Source organism: Cryptomeria japonica, chromosome 10 (genome assembly GCF_030272615.1).
Source record: "Cryptomeria japonica chromosome 10, Sugi_1.0, whole genome shotgun sequence".
NCBI lineage: Eukaryota > Viridiplantae > Streptophyta > Pinopsida > Cupressales > Cupressaceae > Cryptomeria > Cryptomeria japonica.
This window is the reverse complement of record NC_081414.1, coordinates 271,454,081-271,467,813: the sequence shown is the minus strand read 5'-3', so window position 1 is coordinate 271,467,813 and position 13,733 is coordinate 271,454,081. Positions and strand designations below refer to the sequence as shown.

The 13,733-nt window shown below is 38.6% G+C and overlaps 1 protein-coding gene across 1 annotated transcript; it reads left to right on the top strand.

The window, feature by feature from the left end:
- Window positions 1–5,156: 5,156 nt before the first annotated feature.
- On the top strand, window positions 5,157–5,858 carry LOC131858900 (uncharacterized). Its single transcript, XM_059212379.1, has one exon. The coding sequence runs from the start codon at window positions 5,157–5,159 to the stop codon at window positions 5,856–5,858; it is 702 nt and encodes a 233-aa protein (XP_059068362.1).
- Window positions 5,859–13,733: the final 7,875 nt, after the last annotated feature.

Here is a 13,733-nt window from a genome sequence, read left to right as displayed (position 1 = left end):
ACAATCAAATGCTAGTGGCCCCTTTATTGATCGAGGAGATGCCAAAGATTAGATCCCCAAGTCCTAATTCTCAACCACAAATCAAGGAGTCTGAAGTCTCCAAAAAAGTGCAAGAATTGGAGAATAGAAGTTTTCTAATGAGGTCTAAGGAAATTCTTGAAGTTATCAGAAATTCTTCCTTGAATGGTGAGGCAACAAAAGCTATTTCAAAAAATGAAGCATCAAAGAACGAAATTGAAGTGGATCTGGAAGATCTCTTTCACTAGAACCCTTCTCTAGATGGTACTCCCATCAAAGAAGTCGAAGTAGTTTTGGACAATACATCCAACAAGATGACTCAAGTCATGAAGTTCCCATGGATGAAACAAATAGTATTGAACTAAGGTGTATTAGGGGAGAGGGGTCAAAAGTGGAGCAAGAACATGAAGTGGGGATACTTGTGGAAGGTCAGTCAAGCTATCGGCACATGTCATAAAAAAGATCAGAAGTAGTGATTAAATAGGCCACACATTGTACACATAAAAAGTGTTATAATATGCATATATTTGTCAAAATTAAGTGGAAGTGAGTACAGTTTTGTAAGGACATGAAGTGGGGATACTTGTGGAGGGTTATGAGCCCCACAATCCAACAATCAAGCTATCGGCACATGTCATAAAAAAGATCAGAAGTAGAGATTAAATAGGCCACACATTGTACACATAAAAAGTGTTATAATATGCATATATTTGTCAAAATTAAGTGGAAGTGAGTAAAGTTTTGCAAGTCAAAGCATATTCAACTAACAACTATCAGAACTCAAACTACATCGGCGATGGTATAAAAATGGCCACAATATTAAAATAAACACCCCCACATAAGTCAAAAAAGAGTACAGCTGTGCAAACACATGAGCTTTAGCCGCTTAGTTTCTTAACTTGTACAAAAACCAAAGTGAATCCACGTCATCACTTTACAAGACATTATATCCCATCAAAAGGACCAATTAGATCCATCACCAATTAGTCAAATCCACATTCACATCACTTATCAAACCAAATCTAGCACATTGTGTCCCATCGAACATACTAAAGTGCACACGTAATGGACACTATAGACACTAAAAATTGTACCACACTTGGGATCACTAATTTTACTAATCTTTCCTCTTTAATTAAAATCTAACTTCATTATAATTTTTGAAAATTAAAGGATGGTGAGCGAAGGTGGTGAATTCGGCAGAGGCAGCGGCAGCAGCAGGCTTCTAATTGGCAAGCAGATTGTTGGGGCTTTGATCCATGGAAAGGGAGGTCAGGGGAAGATCGGGTCTTGGAGCGATGAAGCTGACGAAGCTTTTCCAATTGAAGGAATACGGAACCTTGCGATCGGCAAGCAACCAACTCTGAAATCAACAACATGGAAAGATCAAACCTCAGGCCGACCATGGAAGGTGGATGCACCTAATCCTGTGGTGAGAGGTAGTAGGGATCCTAAACCACAAAGGAAATCAAATTTTAGTTACCCCTACACAAATAGTAAGCTCAGATCAATAAACTCACAGGCATGGAAGAAAAATGGCTTTTCATGGAGCAATGATGGTTGGTTTCAAAATGTGAAGCTTCCTACTTCTGATTTGGGGCGCAATTAAAAGTCAATTTTAAAACCTAATCCCTCTGTATCAGAGACAGGAAAATTTAACATCCCTAATTGTCATAGGCAAGGTTTTAAACCTCCTCTAGGTAATGGCCCTAATAAATTTTGGAATGGGTGGTTTAGGCAAGACAGAACCTCGCGCGCCGATCGTGCAGAGGCTTAGTGGTCCACTACCCCGGCCAAAAACCAGTGGTCTAATCTGGATTGAGTTGGGAAAAATGAACCCTAACGAAGATACAATCCATCGACTCATCCAGTCATCCACAAACCGATAAGGAAAACTTCGAGACCCACTGTTATTTTGGATGATAATAAGATCAATTCGGCTAGGTCAAATCTTCAAGATTTTTGTTTCTTTACCAAATGGGGTGGAGGCAAATGGTTAAGGGGAAATTTTGAGAAATGGTGTAGATCGCAATGGGGGGAGAACATTAACTTTAATGTCCTTCTGAATGATTATTATCTGATTGAGTTTATGAAAAATGAGGACATGTTTAAAGCTAAAAATAAAGGTCCTTATACTTTGGACGGGATTGGGGTGCATATCATTGATTGGAAACCAAATTTTAATCCCCGGTTCCATACTTTGTCGGAAAACACAGTCTGGTTAAGGTTATATAACTGCCCATCAGACTATTGGCACATTGAGATCACTAAAGATATCTACAAAGAGCTTGGCACCTTGGTTTTTGTGGACGATATTCTGGAGGATAGGGTGTGGGGTAGCTTTATCAGGATATGCATTAATACCGGTCAGATCTCCAAAATCCCAGAAGAAGTCAAAATTATTGGGGTTGGAGAGGTATGGATTCAAAGGATTGATAGGGAAGATCAATTGGACCTTTGCCCCGAATGCTTCTCAAGGGAGCACATAGGTATTGAATGTGAAATTTCGGCCTCTATCCTTAAAAGTTATGCCTGTGTGGAAACTAAGTCGATTGACATGAAGTTAGTCAAGGAAAATACAGAAAAACGGGAAGCAAATGATGTTGAGCAATCCTTGGTGGCCAGTATGAAGGTGGTGGAAAAGAATAATCATGTTGTTTACTCTCCTCTTGTTGTGTCTAGCCATCAACAGATCCATACTGCCAACAATGAAAGTGCTCAAGCTCTACTAAATCTTTTGGAAGATGCTAAAACCCTTCAAAAGGATATTATAACAGAGTTTGCAGCTACTCTTTCCTCAGTATCCAATAAGGCCGGTGATTTTAGTGTGATGGAAGATGAGACTATTCCCCCGCTGCCAGTTGGTCCAACCGCCTTTGATGATCCAGGCAAGAAAGGCTTCACCATGGGCTTGGAAGAAGGAGAAATTGTTTCCTCTGCCTCGAAATGGGAAGAAGATGTTGAACCGGTTGCCAACCTTATAATGGATAATACTGCAAAAGGGTTTGGGAAGTCTGAGTCACATATTAAGATACCAAATTTTCATCCAAAGGGTAAAAGGGGGCGCAAATCAAGGAAAACAATGATGATAATCATAGGTGCAGCTAGTGGGCAGTCCAAACTTAACTTAGGGAAGGGGAACCCCCTTCCCCAGGCTCCATGAGACTACTATCCTAGAATGTCAAGGGCCTTAATGCCCCTGACAAGTGGCGTTTAATTAAGCGCCAGATTGATGAGACTAAGGGGGATATTTGGGTATTACAGGAGACTAAATGGAGTCAGCCTGAGATTGAAAAAAAATTGAAAGTATGGAAACAATGGAAAGGTCTATTGAGGCAATCCGAGGGAGCCTCTGGTGGTATGGGAATAATTTGGAATCCTTTGAATGTTCAAGTCACTCTCCTTGGTGAAGATAAATATTGGCAGCATTGTCTGGTCACTAGTTTATGCAAAAATGAGAGTTTCAATCTCTTTAATGTCTACGGACCTTCTGCTGCTAATGACAAATAAGAGCTTTGGGCACTCCTGTCAAACAGATTCCAAAATATCACTATGGGCAGTTGTGTGTTTGCAGACGACTTCAATGCTATCTTTGCAACTAATGAAAAGAAGGGTGGTATTTAGAGGATTGATATGGCTCAGAAAGATTCCAAGATTTTGTTGATAAGAATCAGTTATTGGATGTTGCCTCAAAGAATGGTACCTTTACATGGACAAATAGGCGTACCGGTTTCACTGAAATTGCAGAACGTCTTGATCGGTTTCTGGTGGCTGGTGATTGGCTAGCACAAAATCTTATTCTTGAATCATCTATTCTACCCCTTATAGGATCAGATCATTTCCCTATTTGCCTAAATGTGTCTCTAGGATATTCTGAGGGTGGCCATCCTTTCCAATTTGAGTTGATGTGGCTTAGAGTGCCAGATCTACATGATTTGATAGCAGCATGGTGGAATGAGTCGGTTCTCGGAAACAACTCGATGTTGTTCAAGCTAAATAAGAAACTCAAGTATATTAAGATCAAAATCAAAGAGTGGAATTTGAGTCAGTTTCAAAACATCCATAAGGAGAAACTCAGGGTTACGGCAGAACTGGAGGATCTATTCAATTTTGTCATTAAGTCAGACATGAATGATGTACTCTTCCAAAGGGAAAGCTCTCTCAAGTTTGAACTAAATGAAATTCTTCAGTGTGAGGAAATTCACTGGAGACAGAAATCCAGGGAACTTTGGCTCAAGGATGGAGATAGAAATACCAAGTTCTTCCACATATTGGTTATTGCCAACTGTAGCAGGACCAGAATATCGGAGGTTGTAAAACCGGATGGTAGTATTGCCAGAGATTATGAGGATATTGCTTGGGAAGCAATAAGACATTTTGAATCTCTGATGAATGGCAATTGTTAGAATGTTCAGGAAGCAACAAATAGAATTATAGACTCAATCCCTCCTATAATTACTGAAAGACACAATAAAGAGCTCTTCAAACCTATTGACTTAGAAGAAGTCTGGAAAGTTACCTTCCAGTTGAATCGTGATAAGACTCCAGGCCCTGATGGTTTTCCTGCAGCCTTCTTTCAGCATTCATGGGACATTATTGCCCAGGATTTGCAACTAGCGGTAGCAGAATCCAGGAAAAAAATGACTATGCTGGGAGCCATCAATCATACCTTTCTAGCTTTAGTACCGAAAAAGAAGAACCCTTAGCAAATGGGTGATTTTAGACCAATTTCTTTATGCAACTCAGTATACAAAATTGTAACAAAGATCATTGCTAACAGACCGAAACCTCTTCTAAAATATATTATTTCAGATGAACGGAGTGGCTTTGCCCCTGGTCACTCTATTGTTGAAGGCATCATCTCTACTCATGAAACCCTCCACACTGCAAGGAAACCTAAAGCTTCTTGTATGATATTAAAGTTGGATATCATGAAATCCTATGATATGGTGGACAGGGAATTTCTTATAGAAGTATTGAGGAAATTTGGCTTCTGTAATGAATGGATCACTTGGGTCAAGAATTGTCTATCAACCCCCAAATTCTCAGTTTTGGTTAACGATTCATCTCATGGTTTCTTCCCTTCAACAAAAGGTATTTGCTAAGGGGATCCTATGTCACCATTTTTGTTTATAATTATGGTTGAAGCTTTAGGTCGGATGATTAAATCTCTTCACCGTGATGGTCGTTGGTTGGGTGTCAATGTGGCTACAGGAGTTGAACATTCAACCCACTTGCAATTTTCTGATGATACTATTCTTTTTGGAGCCTCTAGCAGAAGAGAGGCAAGGATTATAAATGCATGCCTGAATGACTATTGCAAGGCATTGGGGCAAAAAATCAATTGGAACAAGTCAGAAGTTTTCTTTATCAACATGATGTCGAATATGCAAGTTGTCCTATCAAGAATCCTCAATTTAAGAGTGGCAAACTTTCCAGGTAAATTCCTTGGGACTCCTCTTTTTAGTGGTCATAATAAGACTTGCTATTGGACACATCTTATTGAGAAATGTAAAGCTAGGCTTGAAAATTGGAAAGGGGAGTGGTTATCATCTATCGGTAAGCTTACTATGATAAAATCAGTCCTCTCTGCCATACTGGTTTTCTCCATGGCTTGCATGAAGCTACCAGTTGCCATGGAAGATGAGTTAATTACTATAATGAAAATTTTCCTTTGGAATGGATCGAATGACAAAGGGAATTTTCCACTTATTTCCTGGGGAAAAATAAGCCAACCAAAAAATGCTAGGGGTGCTAGCATTCGACAAATTTCTATTATGAATTTGGCTATGGGAGCAAAATTGGTGTGGGAAATTTGTAGAGGCGGTAATCAGAAGTAGACAAGAATCCTAAAACACAAATATCTGGACTCACTTGAGCCTAAAAGGATTCTCACAGTTACCAACCCTCCCAGGGGCTCAGCCATTTGGAATTTTATTCTAGAATGCAGAGAAATCATAAGCGATCAAGTCACTTGGGATGTCAGAAATGGGATTAATGCATCCTTCTGGCTAGATTCTTGGAGTGGCGAAGAAGCCTTGTGTCATAACCCCGTTCTTCAACCTATAATGAGAGAAACATATCGGCTTTGGGGTCACAAGGTCTGTGATTATGGTCATTCAATTAAGGAAAATGGTATGGACAAATGGGTGTGGAACTCTCTGGACCCCTTGGTTTTAGCCCAAAATCAGAAAGACCTTCTTGTTGATATTCTGAAGAATCGAATAATTCATCCATCCTCGTACGAGGACATCATTAGATGGTGTGGCTCTTCTGATGGTAAGTATAAGGTATGTTTTGGCTATAAATTGAAAGAAGCTGCAGTAGATAAGAAGGATTGGTCGGTTAAGTTGTTATGGCACAAACATCTACTTCCTAAAGCAGGTTCCTTTGCTTGGATGGCTTTTCAAAGAAAAATCTTAACCAATGAAAGACTCCTTAAATTAGGTATTAATGGGCCTAGTAGATGTGTATTATGTCGGAATCAAGAGGAAATAATTGATCACCTTTTGCTACACTGCAATTTCTCCAGCAACTGTTGGCGGCATTTTATGGGTAAGTTAAATCCGATATGCCCTTTTTCGAAAGGTTTGGATGATTGGTTTCTACTATGGCCTAAATCAAAATGCAAGGCGTTATTTGGGGACTTATTTGTTATCCTACCCTCACCGATGATTTGGGAAATTTGGAAAGAAAGGAATCGAAGAATTTTCCAGGATAAAGAGATGGGCCAGTTAGTCCTCTGTGGGAAAATTGAGAACCACTTGGTTGAGCTCCTGAACGAAGCGGTCAAGTCCAAAACGCTGAAAAAGAATCTATACACTGACTGGGATTGGAAGTTAAAGCTTGCATTCCCAAATTTGATCATCCCCTCGATTTTCAAAAATGGTAATCCTGAGATACCGATTAATCCAAGATTGGATGTTAAATGGGAGGCCCCAGAACCAGGGTGGCATAAGATTAACTTCGATGGTGCCTCTGCAAGGAATCCGGGGTGTAGTGGAATTGGATGTTGTATTAGAGATTCTAAAGGCATCTGCATTAAGGAAATTTCTGAAGACATCAGTCTGGCCACTAACAATGAGACTGAATTGCGAACGACATTAAGAGGTTTGCAATTGGAGTCTGAGTTGGGGATAAAAAGAATCCATTTGGAGGGCGATTCATTAAATATTATCAATGTTGTTCATAGCAACCATACCCCTAGTTGGCATCTCAACCTATGGTGGGTTTTCTTGAGGCCTTTGAAGGTTTTCAGATTAGCCATATCTATAGAGAAGGCAATTTGGAAGCAGACAGACTATCTAAGATGGAAATTGAAGACAGAGGTCTTGATCCAGGCATACGGCTCGAGCATAGATAAATCTTGATTATAGCAATTATTATGGTTTAATGTTGCATTTATTTTGGCAGAGGAATGAACCGCTTACTGGAGCACATACCGGGGGATGTACTCTTACCGGGTATGGGTATCCCTTTGATGGGGGTTTTCTAGCTCCTACCGGTAGGGGTATCCGTCTCGGCTGCTCGATCTTTACCGGTTGGTGTTGTTGTTGTTTTCATAGGCCTCTTGCACTTTTCCCCCAACCGATAATTTTTACGTCTTGGTTTAGGATCTCTTCGGGGTTACTCCAGTGCCGTTGTTGATGCTGCCAAAACGATAATCTAGCAAATTTCTAATAAACGGTTTCATTCGGTTCTCTCCTCAGACACCCAGTTCGGATTGAGGCACATCTACATTTTGATTATGGTGATTAATATGGCGCAAGTGATACAACCATTCTTGTTCTAAGAAGGAATGTTTGTGGCCCCGATGGTATTGGCCCCTACCAGTTGGTAGTTCTTACCGAGAGATGTATTCTTACCGGCCTCTTGATTATCCCCTACCGGTATTCTTTATGGCTTCGGTAATATGATCTTACCAGGGTCATTAACTCAAGCTCTGATTTAGATGCTATCAGAAGATATCTAATTTTTATCATTACTTTTAGATATGATAAAGTCGGACGGCGGCTAACATTAAAGAGGCAATCAATTGCGATTAAGGTGGCATGCTTAAGATGTACCTTGTTTGTGCGAAGTAATTTGGCTCGCTTAGCTAAGCTCTCAAGCTCCTCAACCTTTATGAGCTGGCAAGATAAATAAAGGATGACCTGCTTATTTTTAACATATCAAACTCTTCCCATTTCTTGCTCTGTTGCTTACAGTGGAAATACCAATTTTGTTGGAGGCAACCTGTCGTCAGATGGCATTCCTAGGCAAAATCTTTGATAAGTGCCTGCAATCGGTTCTTTCCTCGAGTCACCCTTTGATTCTGCACTGTGTTAAAAGAATTTTGGGGGAGGAATTCCTTAATGCATACCACAGATACGGAGCTAATGCAGACATCTCGGCTTTCTACCTAGCAATGCTACTCTATATGGGGACTAGCAAGCAAAGGGCGAAACTTTTCACCCAAATGGTGTTTGAGCATCGCTTTCTTGGGGAAATTGACGCAGTATTGGATAATGTTGATGGAAATCTCAGATTGCCCTTTCCCCAAAATTATTATATGAGTTTGGGAAATGGTGCGGAGGTGCGGAAAATGGTGATTGTAACCTCTCTTGACTTCAATGCCTTGGAAGCCTCCTGGCCTATTATTACCATAAATATTGAGTTCCTTTGCAAGATTGTCGGTATATTGCCCGGCCTCATGGCTGCCTGGAGAAGCACCTATATCCAGGAGGAAAGGATTTCGGGTAGAGAAGACATTGGTATTATGGCCAATGGTGACATAGTTGAAGGCAACTCTTGGGGGCTTGGTCATGGAGAAGAGTGGATTCCAGATGATGACCGCCACCCCTGGGAAAAAGCGGAATCATTGGTCCATGCTGTTTGTGGGAATGATTGCTCGGTAATTTTGGATGCAATTGTTGCTCCCGCTCCCAGTACCGAGGACCCAGATTCAAGTGCAGAAGAATCCTGATTTCCATGTTCATTTTCATACGTTGTTTAGTTGATTGTAGGCCTTTGGTTCAACCGACATTTTTCTCCTCTGGTTGTTTTCTCCTAGCTTTTTAGCATCTCAGCCAACGTGGCTGGCTCTTTTTGTATTTACTATTGGAGAAATGGTAGGGGTTTTCTTATTGGTTCTTTCTCCCTACGGCTCTTTCTGAACCAGTTATGTATTTTTCAAGTTTTGATTAATATAAGGGTGTTGCCCCTCTGCAGTTATTAATCTATTAAAAAAATCTAACTTCATTATTTTGATTCAAATTCAAACGTTGAAATTTTTCTCTTTTCTCATAATTAAATATTTTTTTATTATTTAATTATCTAATTTTCCTCAAATAATTAAATAATTTTATTATTTAATTAATTATTTCATCATCTCACTTTAATTAAATAATCTTCATTATTTAATTAAATTCAATTTCTATCTTCCCATAATTAAATAATTATTCCAAATTATTTAATTAGCTAATAATGTCATCTTAATTAAATGAATTTCCAAATCTATTAAAAATTATTTCCTTCTCATTCGAATTTAATTTCATGTTTGAAAAATCCAAATTCACCAAAATACTAATTTCATTCAATTTTCCTACAGAAAATGTTGAAAGTTGCTATCTACCACAAACTCTTAGTTCTATTACCACTAACACTCAGTGACTCATCAATCAGCTCTTTCAAACTAATCCATCAATTCAGTCTTCGAATCAATCAAAACAGTTAACAATTCAATCTAACTGAATCATACAATCAGTTGCACATCGTAATTATCTCCCATCAACATGTCTCATGAAATCTTAGCCACTGATCATCTCTATTTTCAAATTCATCTCAACCATCGAATCATATTCTCAAAATCTATAAATTTAGGTTCAATCTTCATGATCAAACAACCATTATCTTTGTATTCTTGTGCATCAATATTGTAGGTTTTCATAAGTACAATTGTAGGATTCATCATATAAAACAAGGAGAAGAAGGACAATGGAGGCTAGATGCATGGAATTGGCAATGGAGTTTGATTTGATTTGATTTGATTTGTTTCATTTGCTTGTTGATTTCTTTATGCATTCCTTTACTAATTTGCAATTGAGAATTTTGTGATAAAATTGGGTTTTGTGGTTGCCTAGTTTATCTATTACATTATGTTTCCCCTCAAATTTTCAGTTGCTTACAAATAGTAAACCTGACATGAAGCTAACCTCTTATTTTCGTGAAATTCTGAAAAGTGTGTAGATATAGGTTTTAGATTACGCAATTGCCTATACAAATTTATACAATTGAAGAATAATTCACGCATTTGACCATCGGGGTTCATTCAATTGCCAATTAGAGTTACCTATTCAGGATTAGTAGGTATAATTGCTTTGTTTTCTATTTTTGTTCTATTTTATTTCTATTTTTTAATTTTTTTTATTATCTAGGTTAGGAATTTTGGTACTAGAATATTTTGATTTTCAATGTGTGGTGATTGTGGACCAAGAAATCGTCATTCAAACTACTAACAAGTTTGTTGCAGGGTCCTGGAGTTTCCTTCAATTTCTTTGTTTTCATATTATCATGTACCTAGTAGTGTAGAAAACACTTTGTTTCTTAGAGTGAACTAATCTTGTTTATTGTGTTTTGTGTCGAAGCACGCTTGTGTTTAGATTAGAACCTAAAATGTTGTGAAGGTATCCTCTCCCCCTATCTCCTATGAGATTGGGTGTAAGAGAAATCACAATATCTTCCTTGTGTGTAGAGGGCTTGCCTTTGGAGAAGTGATCACTCCAAGGGGAACGACCCAAAGCAATTTTTCCTTCAAGCTGCTATATAAAAGGCAAAGGTGAAAAATAGAGCCTAACTTGGGGGTGTATGTTGTTGGTGTCAATTTGGGGTGAAATTAGAGCCACACAGGGTTGACCAAAGCTTTAAGTGGCTTACCAGTGAGTGTAGGCACACAAGTCTCTTGAATGGTGACTAGACACCTTGTATTGAGAGGTCTACCCTTATTGATTAACTAAACATTATGTTGATTTTGGTGCAAGGATGTAGCATCTCACCTTGAAGTTACTCACCATAAACCTCCCTTGAGTTGAGATAGGAATTCTTGGGTTGTATAAGCTAATTACGGCTTTTGGGAAGAGGATGATTGGGTCATGCTTCCAGTCTTGGAGCTCCCTGTTTGTCCTGCTCAAAAAAAGACTTACAAATGTAAATCCCCCCTTTAGGTGTTGAGTATTTAGGTTGATAGAGAATTACAAGTGCAGGTCTGACTTTATTGCAATGAGCCTTGTCCTTAGGTTGTAAATACTATATGAACTGTCTTTGATTGTGTTAAGACCAATGGAAATTAGGTTCAATTTGGTCAACAAACATACATAATTATGCTAATAAAAGTCACTGAGTCAATAGCCAAATTGTATTCATTGTTTGATAAACTAATTTCACTAAAAACTCACACGTAACAATCTAAAAACCTCAGTTACGCAACTACAAAGAAATTCACGCAATTTTTATTTGATTTGCACATTTGCCAAAAACAGTCATGCAACTGCATCAAATTTTTCACACATCTGATAGTAAATTTATGCAATTGCTATCAATTCTTCATGCATCTGTGAATTCAATTACGCGATTACCTTTCAAGATCATAAACTTCCTCGAGTCACACAAAACTATTTTTTTGAGGTTCAAAACAATTATAGCTTTGACATTTGTTGTTGGACATTGATACTGCTAGGATATTTTGTTGTCATTGATGTCAACATATTCCTGTGAACAAGATTTTATGATCCAATTTTTCAGTTTGTTTATCTGATCAGTGCTTTGCAGAGTTTAGTATTTCCTCCAATATATTCTGGTGAGATCAGTTCTTGAGTTGATTCCTTAGGAGATTGTTTGGGATGATCTTGTGTATCTTCATTTGAGATGGTTCGTGATCTTTCTTCGTGACAGTTGTTGATTGGTTATGATCTTGAGTTTTCAGATGTTGATCGATGAAGATTTGATAAGTGGTGTTGGTGTAGTTGTTACTGATGATTCTAACATGCTTGTTGATTGTGTCCTATTTATTTTCATGATCTACATTGATCGTTGTGCGAGTTATTGGTGGCTTTCATGAACCGGTGATGATTTTCATGTTATGCGGTGTTTTTGGTGGTGTAGTGTGTTGCGGTTGATCTTGGCGTGATTTTCGGTGGAGTTGAACATTTGGGAATTTCAATTAGGTCCATGTTACATCATGTAAATCATTATATTGGTCTGGTGGTCGATCTGTGTATCGTGTGATGTAATTTTGTAATTGTGAGTTGAGGGTTTAGCCAACCTTGTTGTCAAGGTTGATGATTTGTATATATAGGTATCATATTCATGTAATTTAGATATAGAAGGTGTGTTTGCATTATCAGAGAGAGGTTTATGTGTGAAGAAAGATTCATCTTTCGACAATTGTGATTGAGCAAATATTAGTGTTGCAAAGCAGACAGTTGTGCTTAACTGGAACTGTAATCGGGCATTTGGAGATGCTATTCTTTTAGTTCATTTCTTCCAGATTGTAGTATGAATCTTGTTGTAAGTCAGTGAGACTTCCCTGAGGGTTGTAGACTTCTGGTTCATTATATTTTGAGCAGTGAGCTCTAGGCAGTGTGTCTGAATGCATGTGCATTTCCCATTGTAATATTTTCACATACTACTACAGAGTATCATCTTATTGTGGGTAGGTTCCCACCGTGGTTTTTCCCTTAACCGGATTTTCCACGTCAAAATCTTGGTGTTGTGTGTTGTGCTTTCAATTTTCTTATCTCTGTTATTGCCGCAGTTTATTAGATTTGTTTTTGTGGTTAAGTTTGTAGATCGGGTGAAAACTGATTCAACCCCCCCCCCCTCCTCAGTTTTCCTTCATTGATATTGCCAACAATTGGCATCAGAGCAAGATCCTCCAGAAGAAGCTTAACCACTTGAGGAGATCCGGGATGGCAAGTGTTATATTTAAGAAGGAGAGTCTGAGATTTGATGGTAGTAACTATGCTATATGGAAGAACCGGATGGAGGTGCACTTGAGATGTCTTGGAGAAGATTACTAAGAATGCTTATTATGTTCCTCAGAATGGATCGCTTACCCTTGATGAGATCAAGAAAGATGAGAATAACATCAGAGCAAAGGAAGCATTGTTGAGTGCCCTGACTGATTCAAAAATGACAAATGTAATGGGACTTCAGACCACACATGAGATCTGGGAGAAGCTTGAGACCTTGTATGAAGGAGACAAACAAGTGAAAGTTGTTAAGTTGTAGAGTTTGAAAGGGAAATATGAGATTTTGAAGATGGGAGTAGATGAGAACATAAACACCTTCATGGCTAAGGTGAATGACCTTGTCCTAGGTATCAGATGCGTCGATAGAACCCTTGAAGAAGATGAAATTGTTGCTAAGGTGTTGAGATCATTGCCTCCTGCTTCTAAACACAAGGTAGTTGCTATTGATGAGATCCGGAGTGTGACTACAGTGACAAGAGATATGTTGGTTGGGAACTAAGCGAGTTTGGAGAATAACATGGAAAGTCTGAGACAACATTTAGAGCATAAGAATCTGTATTCGGAAAGCAGAAGTATGATCCTGATGAGTATAGAATATCCAGATATGAAAGAGAAAGAAGAGAGATGGAAGAGCAAGAAAGAGAGCTAGATGATCTTGAATCATTGATTGCCTGGAGATTGCCTAAAGGAGCGGGTAAGTATGATGGA

Excerpts from the sequence above, each read along its gene's own strand:
- LOC131858900 (XM_059212379.1), top strand. The coding sequence starts at position 5,157 with ATGGTTGAAGCTTTAGGTCGGATGATTAAATCTCTTCACCGTGATGGT.